Here is a 20529-nt window from a genome sequence, read left to right on the forward strand (position 1 = left end):
AAATGTATCTGGCTCTGCGCAGCTTGTCTAGTATTGCGTTGATAAACGGCAACGGGTACGCATCCGGACGAGACACAGAGTTCACTTTCTGAAAATCGATACAGAACCGGTGCTTACCATCCTTTTTCTTGACAATCACCACCGGCGAGCTCCAAGGGCTCATGGAAGGCTCAATAACGCCCTCTTCCAGCATCCGATCAACCTCTGTGTTGATCACTTCCTGCATTTTCGGATTGCGGGGGTGGTATCTTTGTTTATGGGGTCGCTTTGTGTCAAGTTAATGTGGTGGTAAATCAGCGGTGTTGTGCCCTCTATTGACTCAAAACCGGGTAGTTCGGCGGCCAAAAAGTTCTGAAGTCGGTCCTCTTCATCGGCGGTTAGCAACAGTTTCGGCGGTGCGGTAAGACCCAACGGACTGCATGGAAGAGGCAGCGGTACCACGGTAACCTGACTGGTGCTTAGATCAATCTGAAAAGCATGTTGTTTTAACAAATCCATGCCAAACACAACGTCGGAAGTGAGATTTGGCAAATAGCTCAGATCTGCCTGCAAACTAAGATCATTAATAGAGACGGTAAGCCGGAAAGCTTCGGTGATCTTGACCACGCCTCCACTAGCAACTTGAGCGGAACTGGTGTGCGGGGTGATCTGTTGCGAACTCTTAGCAACACACAACTCCCTAACGGCGTCACCTATGAAAGAATGAGCTGCTCCGGTATCTATTAATGCCCTAAACGGTGTTTCTAAAATTGTAACAGGCAGGTGCGGACGGCAATCTTCTTTTGTACGGACAGGCAAGGTTTCGGTTTGACGGTGCTGGACGGACCTTGCTGCAATGCAACACCGATCTAGTTTCCCGTCCGGCAGGTGCAATCCCGGCTCAATACACCGGCCTTGCCACAACGGGAGCAAAACAGCCTTGCCTGGTTTCTGCAGGCCGAACGGTAATGGCCTTTTTGACCGCAGTTCCAGCATTGAGGGCCGTTATCCGTAGCCTGTTGGCTTGGTCCGGCTCGTTCTTCGGTCCCAGTGGATGGTCTAGCTGGCGGCACTGTCGTTGGCCTAATTGTCCGGTTTGCTTGATTTTCTGTAAATTGACGGGTGTTAGTAAAATTTCGGGGCCCTGAGAAAGGCCGTGACGACGGTACGGAGGCGGGAATTATAGGCGGCGGCGGTGAGTGCAGCTCCTTGAACAATAGTTCGGTTTCTCGAACCGATCGGGCAAAGCTGGTGCGATCCGAAAAATCGCCCCGACGGATTTGTTGTCGGTACTCCGGCAACAAATTACGATAGAGCCACCTCAGCTCTTCTTCCGGGCTAATTCCCCCATGACGGCGGATTAACGTCTGCAGCTCAGTTATATACGCACCAGCCGATTCATTCGGTCGCTGACGTCGCCGACTGATTTCCAGCTCCAAATCTTCGGCATAATTTATGGGGAAGTAGAAGCTGCGAAAATCAGCCAGAAACTGCCCCCAGGATCGCCAACTTCCTCTGTTGTTACGGAACCACAAAGCGGCCTCACCCTGTAACAAATCAGGCATATGTGGCAATAAAACGTCCATGGAAATGCCTTGAGCGTCACAGAGCTCTTGGACACGCTCCACAAATGCAACGGGGTCGTTTCGGCCATCAAAGTACACTTTCCAGTTGTGTACTTGCACATGGGCAGTCGGCGGCGGTACGGTGGTAAACGGGGATCCAGAAACGGCGGGCGGTGAGTGAACGGTCGGCGGCAGGGCAAACGTGACGGCTGGCAAGCCTGTCATAGTGACAGGAGGCGTTGTCACCACAGAAGTACCTGTAACAGTCGTAAAATACCGGGTGGTCGTCGACGTTACGGCGGTAGTGGTTGGCGGTGACAGTGGGTGGTTTGGAAACCCAACAACCGGTACTGCAGGAAACGCAAACTGTTGCAAGTGTGGGGACGGTGTTGCCACACCCTCACGCATGTAACGCACCAGTCGTCTACGCAACATTTCCACGGTCCCAGTCACATCCAGGCAAAACTTACTGAGTTGACCCTGCAACTCTTCCTTTTTCAACCCGTAAATCCAACTCACCCTCACGTCAGTCGGTCCCGGTACTACTGACAACTCCATGTTGTCGCTGTCTCGACCCTCGGTCACTCCACCAGCGGCCCTGTCTCCGCTGTAGCCTTCCTCGTCCATTTCTCTTCAGCTAAAGAAAACCGGCAAAAGAAAACAGTCTATAATAAAGGGGAAAAAAAAAATCGGTCCCTGCTCGGGCGCCAAATTTGTAGCGCTTTTCTCGCGGTTTTCTTCGGTTACGTTGCCTCGGGCGCCACCTTCGTTATTTATAGTGGCTGAAGGTCCACTTTGCGGTACCTGGGTAGCCTTTAGACAGCTGGAGAAAAGTTCCAAAGGGTTCGGGAAGAAAACAAAATTAAAACAACTGTTTTCACTAATTGCACTGTATTACGGCTCTCAATACTTACAGTAAATACTCACGGTAACGAATACCCAATGAAACGGAAATTACCTTATACGGTGGTACGGGGGAAAGCGTGTAACGATAATGAAACTACCTACGGACCCCTTCACTACTGATTAGCCTGACTACGGTAGATTAAAACTGACTGTGACACGGTGAAAGAACGGCGGTACGGTACGGTTATGTAAAACTGACTATTCGGCGCCGAATTCGTTCCAAAACCCAATGAGGGCCCAATTACGTGACCAGCGGTGTTCCCGTCACTCGACCTAACTTCTAGGTGCCTCTCCCCGATTCCCCGGGGTTCGACACAATAGAGCCTCCGTTGCACACTGTTTCCCCAAGCATGCAACAGAGGTTTGAAGTCTCGTGGCGTTGCCAGTCACACAGCCGCTAATCCCTCCAGTATCCCCAAACCCGTTTACTGCTCCGTTTCCCCGGAGCTAAGCAAACGAGTCACAGGTTTCACCGTTCCCGCTTGCTACAACCGTTTCCCCGGTGTTCAACAACAGGAACAGGACCAGAAGGATTACCTGACTGTTTCACAAACAAAGTAACTGAAGCCGGCGCCGTTTCACCAGAAATACCCTCTAACAGAAAACCCCGGAAAATATAGCAAATGCCTCAAATGAAAATCCCGGACAAATTTAGTGAATGCCCCAAATGAAAAATCCCCGGACAAATATAGCAAATGCCCCAAATGAAAATCCCCGGAGAAATACTGAAAATCCCCCAAACGGAAACCCCGGGAAAATACTAAAAATGCCCCAATTTACAGTCTATTAAAATAACTATAGTTAACGGTACGGGTTTTAAACAGCAAACAGAACAAATACCGGACGGTCGGTATGTGTCTATTTTTTACTACAAATTCGCGGAGATAAGAGATAACGGTCGGCACGGATCGGCTTAGCTGGCTGGTTTCGATCTTTTGATGATCGAAGAATCCCTATTTCCGGCTCGGGGCCTTCTTTTATACACAAATCCCACGGTGGGGGCTGTTAGTGGCTGGTACCCACTCTCAGCGCCCACCGAACCATTTTGAACGGCCCCGGACGGTCCCGATAGAATCGACGCCACGACGGCCTCGGTCTAGCACCCAGCAGTGAAGGTCACGCGTATTTTAACTAAATCAGCGAAAATTAGTAACTTCGTTACAAACCCATCGATGAGCAATGGAACTTATTTTGTCGGAATTACAATCCTGTTTTAATCAATGCTTTCCTCAGAAATTAGTAACAAATAAAAGCAGAAATAAGTGCAAAACATTCTACAAATCGGATGAATTAAATGAGTGCAAGCTAGATTTGCTACTTCAGCTGTCAAGACATGATATAAGATTAAACCTCAGTATATCACTGTAAAAAAAGGAATATGACAACATTTATTAACATCAAGAGCGGATAGTTATAAAAAACAAATAGAATCTTCTGACAATAAAATAAATGTATGTGGTCAATTTGTAATGAGAATATTGGGGAAACTCAGTGTTGGCTTGAGACTGATATAGCGGGTGATCCTTGTGTTATAGCAAATAAATTTAAACGGACAAATTCTTGTCGTGGTCCCTGATATATTGGAAAATATGCAGCACACGGAGTAACATTCTAGGTCTACAAGAACAGGTGTGATCATTTTTAAACAATTTCGCATTTTCAAAAGCAACCATTTGGGTCCTCTCAGGTTCTGGGGATCCTGTAAATAGTCCAATTTAAAACGAGGTTTCTACATTGTAAGAACATCAGAAGGTAAATTTGGGTTCATATATTTCAAGGAATCACCAAGATGCAAGCGTCATAATCAATTAAAGTAGCTCTTGCTCAAAATTATCTAAAGCTTGGTCAAGATGTAGTGATTCGGACATTCTGAAGATTTTCCATATTAGAATAGGTACTCAACCAGAAACATTTCTACCTAAAGGAATTTTGAAAGTTTTCTAGAGATGTGAAATCACGAACCAATAATCGCAGGTTGTGACATTGTATCGTCACTGACAACATGAAAAATTATGGGAATATCCAAATTATTAATCATAACAGACCCATCAAAAATCCCTAAAATGTTTAAAGTTAAACATTCTTCTCATCTCATATTTTAGGCCTTGCCAGTCTAACAGTACGTATTCGGCTTTGAATGGTACCACGTCTTGGCTTGATCTGTAAACTTCCCAACAACTATAAGGTCATCAGACACACCTTGGGCGGGACTTCATAAGTTAACTCCACAGTTCCACACGTTGTAACCAGGTTTCAATATCTTGGCCTTGTCCACTAAATTCCGGTAGTAACATAGCTATTTCAGCGTTCGAGTACCTTTTCCTTCCTTCATTTGCTTGGTGCTCGGGATTTCCACTGTCCTTCAAGGTTAACTTGGCTCTACTAGCCCTGATTTCTTCATAACTAATCATGGCTCTAACTGTTGCCTGTACAATGTCGTCTATTAACACTGCTCCGGCTTTCCAGAAGGCTCCTGTTGTTAGAATTTGTTATAACTAATCTTAAATAAGACGAGTTAAAATTATGTCTAGTTTGTAAAAAGGTAAATTACCTTTTTGTAATATGGTACAAGTTAGTTTTGTTTGAAGTTGATGTTGTGTAATTTTTCGGGCTGTCTAATTTAATTTTCCTATCATAAAATAAAACGTTCAAAGTTATTACTCTGTTGCTGATTACAACCCAACAGGTTATGGGCCCAGAGTTCGTTAAGCTGGCGGAAGTGATTTTGAAGATAGTGTTACAGAGGTCTTCAGTAAAAATAAAATTTGGACCTGGTGTTTGGTCGTGGTCATAAGGCATAAAATTAAAACTAAATGACGGAGGAATACGTTTCTCAGATTGAGAGATTAACAAATAGTGAAACATATCAAATTTGGAAATTTCAAGTCACAATCCTGTTTAAGGCACCTGGATTATGGGAAATTGTGTCAGGAATAAAGAAAATGGAAGATCTGGCAGATGATAAGGAAAAAGCAGATTTTGAAAGGAAAGACGCCCGAGCTCAGAAAATAATAATAACAGTCATAGATAAGAAGCAACTAATGCATATTTTAACTGTAAAAGTTCTAAAGAAATGTACGACAAGCTTAAAAAAATATATGGAAACAAATAGTGATGAGCGATACCGTGATATTTAAATCACAACGTTAATTGTTTACCGTTATATTTTGATATCGTGATTTAATAGTGTGACGTGATCACGACATTCAGGCATTCACGATTTCGGCTACAAGAAATAAAGATTCATCTTCCAGCCATAAGCTCGATGTACGTGCTGTTAATAAGGCGCGATGTCGCTTGCGGCTCGTGTTAATTCTTACGATGGTATTCGATAAATCGCTTCTATAGCAAAAAACCGCGTTTAGTAAGTCGCAACTTTGAGATGGGAACTTGGAAAAATCAGAAAACTGTAATCTTAATCACGTTATTCACGTCACGCTTTTTGCGATACTTTTGGTAGCATTCGATGATCAGTGATTTTTAAAGAATCCAGTGATGTACCATCACAGTTCGTTTATATTTCGCTCATCACTAGAAGACAAAACAGAAGACGAAAAAATGTTATTGGTGCAACATTTTGGAAGTGACATTTATAATGCACAATAGCAAAATTGAAAACTTGGCATGTAGGCTGAGATTACGTGGACAAGATATCCAGACAGTATGTTTGGTATCTAAAAATACTTATGCAAGGCATTCCTGATCAGTTTAGAAATTTTGCTACCGGCTGGGAATCCACTTCACAAGGTGATAAAACCCTTGAAAATCTCTCAAACAGACTGATTGGAGAAGAAGAAAGACAGAGAGAACACAATGCGAACCGAAGGTATGGTTTTTTAAAAGCTCGCTACAACAACCAGTAAATAAGAATAAAACAAGATTTGGAGGAAACTGTTTAAAATGTGGCAAGGAAGGACATATTGCTCGTTATTGTGACAAAAGGTCATGTAAATATGTAAAAAACAAATCATATAGAAAGCAATTGTTACTTCCGAAAACAGACAAAGCCAAGATCAAAGTCGACAGGAAACTCAAAGCAAATAGCTTTTCTATGTGAAGATATGGATTTAGAATCAAATACAGCAACTTTCTTCATTGACTCTGGAGCTTCATCGCATATGACAAGCAATAAATATCTGTTCACTTCATTACAAGCAGATTGTTCAGATGTTTTAGTAGCCAAGAAGAATTCATCTATAACATCAGAGGGTAAAGGATTCATTGAACAGATCAATGTGTTCTTGAAAATATGTTTGTATGTTCCGGAGTTAAGCAAAAACTATTATCGGTCATAAAATTACTGAAAATGGTGGTGAAGTAATATTTACAAAAAACAATGGGGTCGTTTCTAAAAATAAACTACCAGTGTTGCCAAGGTCAAAAGGACAGTAGTGACTTTAGTGTATTAAGTTGTCAACTGAACGAAACATTTTTAATGACAGAAAGAAGGATCAAATGTTTGTGGCATAAAAATTAGGCCTAGTGGTAGTATGAAAAACTACAAGATTTTTCAAGGGCATGATTTTAAATACTGTAGAATGTGTAGAATAATATATATAAAGATAAAGGATTGTGTAGTTTGCTTACAGTCTAAGCAAACTCGTAAACCCTTAACAGCACTATGGACCAGGCCCACAAGACCATTAGAACTGATACATAGGATGTGTGTGGTCCAATTGAACCAGAAACCTGGGATGGCAATAGGTATTTCTTGACAATAATGGATGATTTCACTCATTACACTCAAGTTTACCTAATGAGACATAAGAGTGAATCAGCTGAAAATCTTAAAAATGACATACACGAAGTGGAAGCTTGTCAAAATTTAAAAGTCTCAAAAATACGGTGCGATAATGGAGGAGAAAATAAAAATCCAAACTTCATGGATTGGTGCAAAGCTAAGGTATAGTTGTAGACTATACAGTGGCCCTACTCTCCTCAGCAAAATGGTCGATCTGAGAGGCTAAATCGACCATATGGAAAAGGCTAGAGCTCTTATATTGAGGCAAACCTTGGACAAGGCTTTCTGGGTGAAGCTGTATACACTGCAACGTATTTGTTAAATAGAAGTCCTTCAAGTACTATTGATAAGAATACCTATTGAAATGTGGAATGGAAAAAAACCTGATTAACAAATTTACAAATCTTTGGATGCATAGTTTAGGCGAAAAGACTGGGACCACCGAGAAGCTTGATTACGTGTGATGAGTACCTTTTTGTTGGATACGCTTTAGGAAGTTAATCGCCTGGGGACAATAAAAATAGAAAAATCGTAACTTCCAGAGATGTTATCTTTAAAGAACCAGTGGGTAGCCCAGAATTAACACAACTAAAAAAAAACGTGGTTTCTGGAACGATAATCTAAATAAAGAGATTGAACATCTGGAACCTGCTTCAGATGTAAATTTACCTGAAAATGTCAGTGGATGAAATCTGCAATGAAAATGTACCTAATGAAGAAGTTTCTGATGTCGAAGAAGAATCGAAATAATTGTCAAACAAGAAGTGGAAGAATCATCAGAAGCCTCAACGATTAAACGAAGCTATAATGGGGTTGAAAAGCACAAATGGTTGAAGCAATAAATGAAGAGAAGGAGTCATTAGAGAAAAATCAAACTTTAATGTATGTGGACAGAGAGGCGGCTAAAAAGTAAGAAGATTTTAAGTAGTAAATGGTTTTTTCGAATTAAAGAAAATAATAAATATAAAGCTAGACTAGTAATTAGGGGATTTGAGCAAGAACAGGGAAGTAGATTATACGGAACGTTTAGTCCCAGTCCATAAGTACGCTCGTTAAGAATTTTGATGGCTTTAGCTGCTAAAAAATATTTAATAGTTAGGAAATTCGATGTCAAAAACGGCCTTTTGCATAGCGAATTAAAAGATAAAATTGTGAAAATAAAATCTGTTTGTTAAAAAAAGCATTTTATGGGCTTAAACAAAGTCCAATGAGGTGGAATGAACATTTTACTTCTGTTTTAAAATCAATTGGTTTGATACACCTTAAAGTGAAACAATGTATATTCAAAAATGAATCCTCTACCTTATTTCTAGCGATTTACGTAGATGATGGTCTAATTTTAGGAAATGATAGGAACAGATTAATATTTTGATTCAGAAATTAACAACTAATTTTGAGATAGTGTCCTGTAAAATCCAACTTCCTTTTAGGTATTGAGATTTGCAAAGGCAAAGATTCTATTAAACTTTCTCAAAGTAAGTACATATCAGAAATCTTGGATGATTTTGGTTTGGAAAACCTGAAACCAGTTAGTACTCCTATGATTTATAATCCAAGTACTGATGATACTTGTTTGAACAAAGTTTTTCCTTACAGAGAATTAGTAGGTACATTACTATATGTTTCAAATAAAACTAGGCCAGACATATCTTATGCGGTAGGATATTGTAGTAGGAAATTAGATAACCCTCAGAACGTGACGTAGGAAATATTAAAAAGAATTTTGCGTTATTTAGTTTCAACAATCAATTTGGGCATTCAATAGACAAGTCATAGTGAGGATTTAAATTTGTTAGCTTATAGTGACTCAGATTTTGCAGGATATATATACTCAAGGAAAGCACTACAGGGTATATCATAAATTTTGTGGTGGTCCTGTGGCATGGTGTTCTAAACGCCAACCTATAGTATCACTTTCCAGTACTGAAGCAGAGTATATAGCGTGCTGCAGAGTGTATTAAAGACAGCTTTGTTTTTAAAGTCAGTTATAGGTGAGCTTTTGGGGAGTAAATATAAATATTGTTACGATTTTCCGTGGGTTCACACAAAGTCAGTTTAACTCAACACTTAATAACTTTATTTACACTTCAAAACACCTCCGTACAATAATTAACTCAGCTATTAAAAAACTACTACAATTCACCAACTATTTCACTATTTAAACTTTACCGCGTTCTCAAATTCACTACTCCACTAATCTACTAACTCTCGTCGACGCCGCTTCTTTTATATTCACAAACCACGTTCTAGAATGACCGCGAAACGCTTCGCGGGTTGCCTTGACCATTCAAGAATATTCCAGGTAGCGCTTTCTAACTGTGGCCTACTTAATACGCGCACCGGCCAGATATTGCGGCGCATCGGTTTCAATCTGACTCGAGTATAGTAGGCCCAAACCGTAACACTGCCCCCCTCTTAAAGCTGATCGTCCCGATCCGCTTCATCTAATCCTGGTATTTCTTGAGTCTGTCCATGATGGACAATTTTTATCTTGTCTTTGGGGCTGCGTTGGACTCTGTACGCGACGTCGTTTAACCTTTTTACCACATTGTAAGGTCCCTCCCAGTGTCGTTGCCATCTTTGACTTAATCCTTTGCTCCTCCTGGGTTGAAACATCCACACAGCATCACCTTCCTTATAATTGCCACCAGTTGGTCTGTGGTCCAGTGTCATCTTCATACGGTCGTTGTTTGTTTCATCTCTTCCTCTCTCTCAAGTTCCCGAAATTGTGCTGGATCCCTTCTGTAACGAACACCGGTCACACCGTTTACAACCATTCCTCAACGTCCTTTCTGAAGTTAATCCAGTAAAATCGATCTCTTATTCTAGCCAAAGTCTGGTTTACTCCAAAGTGTCCTCCTCCGTGACTGTCATGTAGTTCTCGCAGCACATTCTCTTTGCAGGAATTGGGCACTATGTTTGGTAAACAAAGCGTTTTCCGTCTGGACTTTCCCATTTGCGAGTAATAAGTCATCTCGCAGTCGAAGCGGAATTCCCACTGCAACCAGTAACCCTTACTGTTGGTCCATATCTGGAAATCTGTTGCCAATCCGGTTTCAAAATCCTTCTCCAACCATCTTCTGATTACTTCCAAATCAGAGTCTGAGCGCTGTCCTTTTATTATGTCCTCCTTAGAAACGCAGCTCTTCATTCTTTTTGTAGCCCCTTTATCTGTCACCATCGCGATTTGACCAATCCTCCAACCATTATGAATTTGTCCTTTCCGATACCTTAAGTCAGTATCCAAAGCTTGACGATCCTCTACATATCGCGGTAAATGTCCTTCCGGGTTCTTCATTTTCCGCTCCTGGTTTATGCCTGTTCTGCGGGGTCGGGTAAACGAAACTGCTGTCTGCAATTCCATTGGTAATGTCCTTTACGTCCACAAATATAACATGTAATGTTTCTTTTTAGCAGAGGAGTTCCGGTGATTTGTTCTGATGTCCTGATTTCGTCGACACTGTGGGTTGGAGAACAAGACCGCTGTCTGCAATTCCTTCTAATGTGTCCGTACGTCCGCAGCGATAACACTCACTCTCGTGATCGGACGTGACCGTTCTAACTGTGTGGACTGACCATTTCCTAATGCTGCCATTTGTTGCACTATTGGCCGAACATTGATTCAATTTTATTCATTGGTGTAGCAGCATGATCGGCTGGCGGTTCCTCTCTCCTCTGAATAGTCTCTGGCTGAAAGTCATTGCACGCAGCTTCAATTTCCAGCGCTCGAACCAGTAATTCGCTGTTGTTGCTCCCTTTGAACATCTTCAGCCATTTCTTTACCTCCAGATTTCGAATCCCATCTACAAATACTGTGCCACAAGTTCTTCTTGGATTTCATCCGGGAAGGCTGGGTAAGCCAGATGCACAAGGCGACGAATTTCGGTTTCAAACTCTTCTAGATTTTCACCAGTTTTCGCTGTCTTGCCATTAATTGCGTTCGATACAGTCCTTTCTTATGTTGATCCCCATAACGACGTTCTAATGCAGCTACTAATGATTCATAGTTGATTCGTTGGGCGATAGGCACCGTCTGTAACAGCTCCAATGCAGGTCCTCGTAATGCCACTACTAGTGCTACAGCCATTTCCTTGTTACTCCATCCATTTGCATTTGCAGCGGCCTCAAATTGGAGTTGGTACATTGCCCATGAAGTTTGACCGTCGTATGTGGGAGGCTTGATCTTGTTGAGCCCGTTTCGGTGATCACTGTAGAGCTGGCTCCTCTGCTGTCAATTTTCCCGCTCTAAGTCGCGTAACTTTATCTCGACGTCATTCTGAATTTATTAATGTCCTCCCGAACATTGTTCTGAATTTTATTGAGACTATGGGTTACATACTCTTGGATGTCTGTCTTGGTCCCCGCTAGAACGTTACAATATTTCTACGTTACGCCTTTCTTGCCGCTCTATCTTCTGACGCATTTCTATATCTTGTTGTCCTCGTTCTTTCTTCTTGTTGTCGAATCCTTTCTTGTTCTTCCTTGTTTTGTTTTCGAATCCTTTCTTGTTCTTCTTTGTTTTGTTGTCGAATCCTTTCTTGTTCTTCCTTGTCTGTTGTCGAATCCTTTCTTGTTCTTCCTTGTCTTGTTGTCGTTCTTCTTTGTCTCGTTGTCGAATCCTTTCTTGTTCTTCCTTGTTTTGTTTTCGAATCCTTTCTTGTTCTTCTTTGTCTCGTTGTCGAATCTCTTCTTGTTTTTCAAGCATTGCCATAATAGCTGCAACTTGGGCCTCCATGTTTGCACTTTGACGTCTTGTTACTGGCATAAAATAACTTTAACACACCACTGTTCCAAAAATCTCTAGTCCGGTTCTGAACACAAGTCTCTAACCCGAAGTTTAGTTCAAATTCACGTCGCACTAAAGTCTGATCCCACTTCTGACACCAATTGTTACGATTTTCCCGTGGGTTCACACAAAGTCAGTTTAACTCAACAATTAATAACTTTATTTACACTTCAAAACACTCCGTACAATAATTAACTCAGCTATTATAAACACTACTACAATTCCACAACTATTTCACTATTTAAACTTTACCGCGTTCTCAAATTCACTACTCCACTAATCTACTAACTCTCGTCGACGCCGGCTTCTTTTATATTCACAAACCACGTTCTAGAATGACCGCGAAACGCTTCGCGGGTTGCCTTGACCATTCAAGAATATCAGGTAGCGCTTTCTAACTGTGGCCCTCACTTTAATACGCGCCGGCCAGATATTGCGGCGCATCGGTTTCAATCTGACTCGAGTATAGTAGGCCCAAACCGTAAACCATATAATCTACATGTTGATAATCAAAGTGCTATTACTATAATTAAAAATGGACCAGTTTAACAACGCAGCAAGCACATTGATGTCCGGTATCATTTTATTAATGAGGAAGGTATCTGAAGGTATTGTTAAATTGGTTTTATTGTCCGAAGTAGTGAGCAGCTTGCAGATAGTTTAACCAAACCTTTAGATAAAGTGAAATTTCAAAATTTTAAATGTAATACGATGTTGGATTAGATTTATCTGTTTGTACTTGTAATAGATAATAAGTATTCTTATTTAGGATTAGGAGAGGGTGTTAGAATTTGTTATAACTAATCTTAAATAAGACGAGTTAAAATTATGTCTAGTTTGTAAAAAGGTAAAATTACTTTTTGTAATATGTACAAGTCGTTTTGTTTGAAGTTGATGTTGTGTAATTTTTCGGGCTGTCTAATTTAATTTTCCTATCATAAAATAAAACGTTCAAAGTTATTACTCCTGTTGCTGATTACAACCCAACACCTGTGGGCCTTATGCGGTGAATCTTCAGAAGACATAGTAAAAGTACCTCGTGTCTTCGTGCTTGGTTTTCCTCAAATTCTCGTTCTTGCTCGAATCCCACTCTGAACTGTAGTAATAGGGTAAATATATTGGGATTCGGGTTGATTAGCGGTTTTCTTAACTTTGGGGCGTAGGCGTTGGCTGATCAGGAGGAGAAGAATGCAGTGGTCAACAGATACATCAAGGATTGAGAATGCAGCCGGTGCAGTGTCGAAATTCCATTTTCCCAACAAACCTTTTTTGTGTGAGACAGAAGGACCCAATAACAAAGAAAAAATGAGTAACTTCGTCTCAACAAACATATAGAACATATCTGCAGCAGGTCAAGTTTTTTAATAATAATAATAATATAATATTATTTAGCATAAAAAGCTTACATGGAATAAACATTAAAAATAAAACAAATCACACAAAGTTAAAATAGATAAAAATAAAATACAAACAGTAATTAATAATTCGACAAATAACCTATCCTAAACATGTTTTCTAATTAGACCCATAAAAACTTCCATATCACACTCTTTAATCACATTGGGTAACTTGTTGTATTCCGGTAATCCACCATACAAAATAGAATGAAACATTGGTGCTCTTACACTTATCACTCAATATAAATCCACAACAGTTTCTCGTATTGTATTGGTGTACATCTTTAAAAACTTTTATCCTATCGCAAATGTATGGCGGTATCATTTCCATTTTTAATCTTAAATATAAAAAACATAAACATCAACATAATCCCCTTGTTTAACAGATAAATGTTCAAGACGTTGAGCATCGTCGATATCAGGGGTGTCTCTGTTACATTTATATTTACACTAATATACACCTGCAGAAGAACCATTGGCAAACACATGGGGGCTGAGACCCCAGCATTGTTCATTGGTTATACACGACGGTCGTAAGACCCACACTTATGTATGGATCATTAGTATGGTGGCCAGCCCTATGCAAGGAGGTTAACCGAAAAAGGGTGGGAAAAGTACAGCGACTAGCTGCCGTTCTCACGACGGGGTGTCTTAAGACAACCCCGACAAAAGCCCTGGAATGATCTTACATCTAACTCCATTAGACCTATATGGAAAGGAGTGCGCAGCCAGCGCTGCTCTCAGGCTCAATGCAGTCTCACGATGGCCTAAAGTAAACTACGGCCACTCCAAGATTCTGAAAGAATTTAATCTCACCTTCATAAACACAGACTACACGAAACCCACCCCCGATGTTCGACCGTAATTTCGCAGTGGACATTCCGTCCAGAGAAAAATGGACGGCGAACTTAGTTAAGCCAAATGGACGCTTTTTTATACAGATGGCTCAAACTAGAGGGGAGAGTAGGAAGTGGAGTCTTCTCAGAGTCCCCACCTCTCAATCTATCATTTCGGTTGCCGGAATACTGTAGTGTTTTCCAGGCAGAAATGGTAGCTATAAATGAAGCAGCCAAATGGGTACTTCAAAGTGGACTTGAGTCTAATGAAATATCTATTCTAAGTGACAGCCAGCTGTCATCAAGTCTCTAAACTCGGTCTACCTGACCTCAAAGGCGGCTATACAATGCCGGGAAGCCATAAATGAGCTGGCGACTAAAGTAAGAGTCAATGTTGTATGGGTACCCGGACACAGGGACATAACAGGCAACTGCATGGCGGACGAATTAGCAAGAGCTGGTACAAAGCTCGCGGCTATATCCGCTAATACTATACCAGGGGCACCTATCGCTGAACGAAGGTCGCTCCTCCGGAAGGAAATACTCCGCCTAACCAACCTTAGGTGGCGGGAGGAGCGTTCTTGCACCTCGTCAAGACAGGTATGGCCGGAGCTTAACCTGCGACGCACTAAAGATATTTTATCTCTTTCCAGAAACTCCATTGGAAACGCGATTGCGGCCATTACTGGACACTGGCTTGGAGGATGCCATGCTGCACGTATGGGAATCCTAGAACAAAATGACTTCTGCAGAAGCTGTCGAGATGAGGAGGAGGAAGAGACGATGGTCCACTTACTCTGTCACTGCCCTGCCCTATCCAGAAAAAGATTTTCTGCTATGGGACAGCCCCTTTTTGACAACCTATCCGATCTTCAGTCGGTTGGCATCAAAAGCCTCATGCAGTTTATTAACAGCAGCTACTGGTTTTCACGATAATGGTGGGGTGGTAACCACCCCATACGGCATCACAACGGGCCTCTGGCCTATGTGGGTTCCACCCCGGACCACCGTGTTAACCTAACCTAACCTAACCGTGTCCGAAACTAGTAGAGCAGGCCTTACCCTTTGAAGGTCGAAATAAAGTATTGTGGAGACGACTGCGTGTCATTCCTTTCCTTTTGAACTTAATAAATATTTTGTGGAGATCGACTTTGAGTTTTGTTTTCACTTAAATCAAAATCGGTTGGAACAGATGACTTGAATATCACCTTATAAACTTCTGTTGCCCACAATATTACCCTTTCTTAACACACGTATAAATTCTTGTTTAAAGAAATCGTACTTTCCAAAAAATTGGAAACACGCTAAGGTTATTCCTCTACCAAAGAAAATAATCCAACAGAAATGAGTGACTTGAGGTCGATATCAATACTACCAGTATTTTCAAAATTCTTGAAAAAAGCGATGTATTACCAAATAGCTGCGTTTCTGACAACATTGTGGTGTAATACCCCTAAGTAACTACCCCCTAAGCCATCTGATTTTCGTAAAAGTTACTGGTGTACTACCGCGTTGTCTGATATAGTGGACGACATTGTTGATGCTCAGGATAAAATTTAGCTACTCGTTCTCACTACTGCTGGATTATACTAGAGCATTCGGCATATAGATCATAAATCTATGATTGCATTTTAAACATTATAGGGTTTGGAGAAGAGCATTGTCTCTTCTTTGCATGCTCTTTCCTTGTTGATAGACATCAAACAGTTCAAATAGGTGATAAGGTCTCTGATAACTTACACAGTTTTGAGTAGAATGCCGCAGGGGAGAATCTTGGGATCTCTATTGTACAGCATTTATACTTTTAATTTTACAAATACCCTTTCTTTCTGTAAATATCATTTGTATGCTGATGATGATCAAATATAAAGGGTAATTCAAATTTGACCCTCACCATTGGGATCCCAGAAACCATAAGAAATACGAGAAAGTTTAAATGGGGCAAAGTTGCGCAATTTAAATCTCAACCAAATGCAGTTTTAAAAATTTCAATCTTCCGGCTGCTTCCGAAGATATCCGAAAAAAAACTGAAAATTTGATTTTATGTTTTTATTTATTTCTAACCTTAATTGAAGAGATATCCCAAAACTAAAGCATCTTTTTATGCCACTTTTCCCCAGGTATTCGATGATGGATTGAAAATGATGAAAAAAAATGATGAAAAAAATGATGATGAAAAATGTATCTAGAAAAGAAACCGCCGCACAAAATGTTATTATTATTTAAGCATTGCTGAACTATTTAGGTTAATGAGAAGAACAGATTTGTTAGCCTTATCTTCTAACTTAACCGCTCATTATGTTTCCAAGAGAAAGCATCATCATTTTAGGAACTTTATTTTAAATAATTTAATATTGGGTTTTGAAAACCCAAATGGAGCCATGTTTTGGTTAAGTTTTTATTAAATAAGTTATGTTGGGCGGTCTGGCTTAATGATACAGTTGCTTGCTCCTCATATTAGTAACTTAATATCAAATTTGTGAAGAAGCTTAAATAATATTTCCTCGTTTTTCCTCATTATGACTAAGTATGTCAAGCTAATTGCGTTGTGACAAGTACTACCAAGTAATCTTCATAAAACGTCTCATTACACTCCAAGCCAACTAAGGTAAAATTAGTTTTATTGCAATTATTTTGTTATAAGCAAATCATAAGTTATTATACATCACTAAAATCAGAATAAAACGTACTATTTGGTGGGCTAAAATCCCAATATGACACCCTATCAGGAAAAAGAAGTTGATGATGACTGCCAACAAACGAAGCGGTCGCACACCTGGTCTTTTTTCTTAATTCTCATTGGCATAAAAGAACTTATCTTGGAGTTTTATATATTGGCCTAAAAGTCATTCAAATGTCGAATACTGTTTTATTTCAAAGAAACAAGTTGGCTATGATAGAATGTCACATCTCTTATTATTGTTTGACAGTGATTCGTCAAACTCAAATGCATTATTTTTTTTCTAGTAAGTTTTTTTGGATGCGTTTACGAAGGTTTGTTGTTATAACTTAGTAGAAGTAGAAAGTTTCATTTTTTGTTTTAAAGATGGATCCTAATTGTAGGGGTAAGTAGTAAGTTTTCACATAAAAAACGTTTGATCAAAAGTTTACTTTTAAATATTAATATACTCAAACATGGAAATGCGTTTTTTACGTCACTATTTCAGAGACAAAATTTTTGAATGTTTTTTTTTATGTTCCGCCCAATATCCCACGGGTTTGTTTAGTGTTTTGTTGAAGAAACTTACTTAATAAACTAATGCTAAACAGAAACCTTGCTCATATTTGCACATAAGTCTAAAATACGGGGTTAATTTTTTACTGACGTTTCAAAAGTTCAAAATGCTATACTTACCTATATTTTGTTCTGCTTACAGATGTGGACGAAAACTTTTTTATTATTAGTTACCAGGACCTTTTTGACATGGTTCAGAGTTTTTCCGATAAAAGTATTAATAGTAGATTCACTACTTTAGAAAATAAAATTTTAGAACAGACGAAAAATGATTTAAATCAGATTTTTTAAAAAAATGGATGGTTTCGTGTCGATCTAAAGACAGATTCATACAAACACATGCAAAATGGTTGAGTTTGCAAATGAAATTTTTCAAAAGAAGCAATCAAGTCAAACGAAAATCAAGCAATAAAGGTCGACCTAAAGTATCTTTTGAAGATAGCAGTGATCGTTCCAAAAGAATGAAAACTAGTAATTTGCGAAATACATCTAGTGCAGTAGAACTCGCCTATGCAAAGCAAATGAATTTTCGTGCCGAAGGAAACAATCAAGCTGCAAAAATACTCAAAGACATTACCAATACACCATCAAAAGCTCACGAGTATTGCAACGCCTTAAAAAATCAAACAACAACTTAAGTTTAGCAACAACCTCTTATACTAAATTGAGTGCTGATGAGGCACTTTCTCTTCTAATAGAAAGCAAGAGTCAATACAATTTAATCAGGAGTCAAGTCAAAGAAAAAAACTGTCATATTATTTATCCTTCCTATGATGAAATCCTTAAAGCAAAGAAGCGATGTTACCCTAACTCAATAATTGTCTCTTCGGATACTGTAGCCGAAGTTCCAATGCAGTCAATGCTGAATCATACTTGCAAAAGATTGCTTCAGTTACAAGAAGAAGTTATTGATAGTTTAAACTCCTGCTCAAACGTAAATTTAGTTTTAATATGTAAATGGGGCCTAGACGGTTCTTCAGGTCAATCGGAGTACAAACAAAACATTTGACAAAACGGTAGTTCTGACTAGTATCGATTGACATCATTCGTACCCATAAGGCTTATATATGTACAGAACACCATAAAATAATCAAATAATTTGGCAAAATGTAAGAACTTCATCGCCTCGTTTTTGTCGTCCTTTAAAATTACAGTTCATTCACGAAACAGCAAGAGCTAATTAAACTAGAAAAAGAGTTTGTGGACCGTCAAATTATACTATCGTTTCCATTTACCTTGTACCATTAATAACTCAAATGTCAACTCTTAATTTTGAACTACATTTTACAATGATTGACGTTTTGCAATTCTTTAACTTCAAACAAATCTACTCAAAGATGTATATTTGTGGAGCCTGTTCTAAAAACTTTAATAATATCAACAATATTGTTCTACGACCAGCAAATACCTGATAACTTTAAGTATGGCCTGTCTACTTTACATGCTTGGATACGTTTTTTTTGAATGTCTCTTCTACATTTAGATTATAAAATGGATATTAAAAATGGCAAGCTAGAAGTGATATTGATCAAACAAATTGTGTTGGACTACCAAAAAGCGTATTCAAGGGCACTTGCGCAACCAGAATAGGGCTTATGGTTGATAAGCCTAAGCCTGGTTGGTAGCTCCACTGATGCGCTAACACAGCTCGTAGGTTCTTTGAAAATGTAGAAGTAGTATCAATATACCCAAATTGACAAACAATTAATTACAAAATTTCATGTAATATTGCAAACTTTATCGTCTGGATTTGACATCAATACAGATAGATTTAAGGAATATGCTTAACAACTGCAAGACTTTTTGTAACATTATATCCTTGGTATGCCATGCCTCCACTATACACAAAATTTTAATACATGGCTTTGAAGTTATTAAATCATTTTGCTTGCCAATAGGACAATTATCCGAGGAGGCACAAGAGGCACGCAACAAGGATACTCAAGAGTATAGAGCGGATATTTCCAGAAAAGATAACATACAAGATATAATAACTCGCCTTCTGGTTTTCGTCAGATCCTTGCAATCTCGAGTTTACGTAAACTACCTATTAAAAAATTAAATGTTTCCTTCCTGAAACTTTTGAGTTATTAGATACTCCCAACAGTAAATAATTCCACGGATACTAAATTTTTAGAGTTAAGTAGTTCTGATGAAGAATAAAATATCATAGGTATTTTTTTTTAATTAAAAGATGTTTTTAATGAATTAGTTACGATATATAAGACCTTAAAATGAATCATTAGACACATGAACCGAATATTACCATCAGCACTTTACTTTAACTAACAACTATTTATCTTTATGAAATATCTGCTATATTAATTGTGCGACTATTAATTTCTTTAAATACTCTGCTTAACAAAATTCCATTGTGTCATTTATTAAAAATGCTTAACTGCATTTAACTCTTTCAATTATTGCCTAGATTTTTTAAAAATCGACCACTGTGCGTCGTGGTGGCAAATTGAATCCATCATCGCGTAGCTGGGAAAAAGTGGCCCATGTAAAGTTGCTTTTAGTTTTGGGATATCAGTGTAAAAGGTCAAAATTAATATTTTTATTTAATTATTTACAAACACGTTCTAAGTTTGTATACATAAAAAAACGCGGGTTTTTTGAAGTTCTAATAATAAACATTCTGGCTCGTTTTAGAAAACACACGTGATAAAAGGTTGATTACAGTGAAGTACAAGCAAATAATATTCTAAAATCGAAGAAGCAGTTGGTAGGCAAGGGCATTTTAACAGTTTTAAGCTTGAAAATCAGGGAAGGTCTTATGTTGTTACTGGTGCACAAACTTGTGTATTTTGTAAGAATTCTCATCTGAATTATAACTGTCCTGAGTTTTTGAACCTTAGTGTTGCATCTCGTAGTTCAAGAAATCAAGAAACGACATTTGTGTTTTTAATTGCTGAGAACAAATCATCAGCTTAAAGATTGTCATGCTATGACATGCAGAAAATGCAATAAAAAACATCACACCCTTTTACATTTCGAAAATTCAACATCTATCGTTACAAATACAAATCAAACTATACAACCACACTCAGAGTCTAAAGAAGATAGTGTTTTGAGTAACCA

General features: G+C 39.1%; 1 protein-coding gene across 1 annotated transcript; it reads right to left on the minus strand.

Annotated features, from left to right (window-relative positions):
* Window positions 1–675: 675 nt before the first annotated feature.
* On the minus strand, window positions 676–2511 carry LOC145734666 (uncharacterized). Its single transcript, XM_081988159.1, has 2 exons — window positions 1149–2511; window positions 676–1087 (listed from the first exon to the last, which is right to left on the minus strand). The coding sequence occupies exons 1-2, from the start codon at window positions 2169–2171 to the stop codon at window positions 881–883; spliced, it is 1230 nt and encodes a 409-aa protein (XP_081844285.1). The 5' UTR covers window positions 2172–2511; the 3' UTR covers window positions 676–880.
* Between the last annotated feature and the right edge of the window lie 18018 nt (window positions 2512–20529).

Source organism: Ips typographus, linkage group LG10, assembly GCF_016097725.1.
Source record: "Ips typographus isolate SLU linkage group LG10, UJ_Ityp_2.0, whole genome shotgun sequence".
Taxonomy (NCBI): Eukaryota; Metazoa; Arthropoda; class Insecta; order Coleoptera; family Curculionidae; genus Ips; species Ips typographus.

What these genes read in the sequence shown, in the direction of transcription:
- LOC145734666 (XM_081988159.1), bottom strand. Translation starts at nt 2,171, where the DNA reads ATGGACGAGGAAGGCTACAGCGGAGACAGGGCCGCTGGTGGAGTGACC. An exon ending in CGCCTATAATTCCCGCCTCC is followed by an intron (nt 1,088 to 1,148) that starts GTACCGTCGTCA and finishes GTCAATTTACAG; the next exon opens with AAAATCAAGCAAACCGGACA.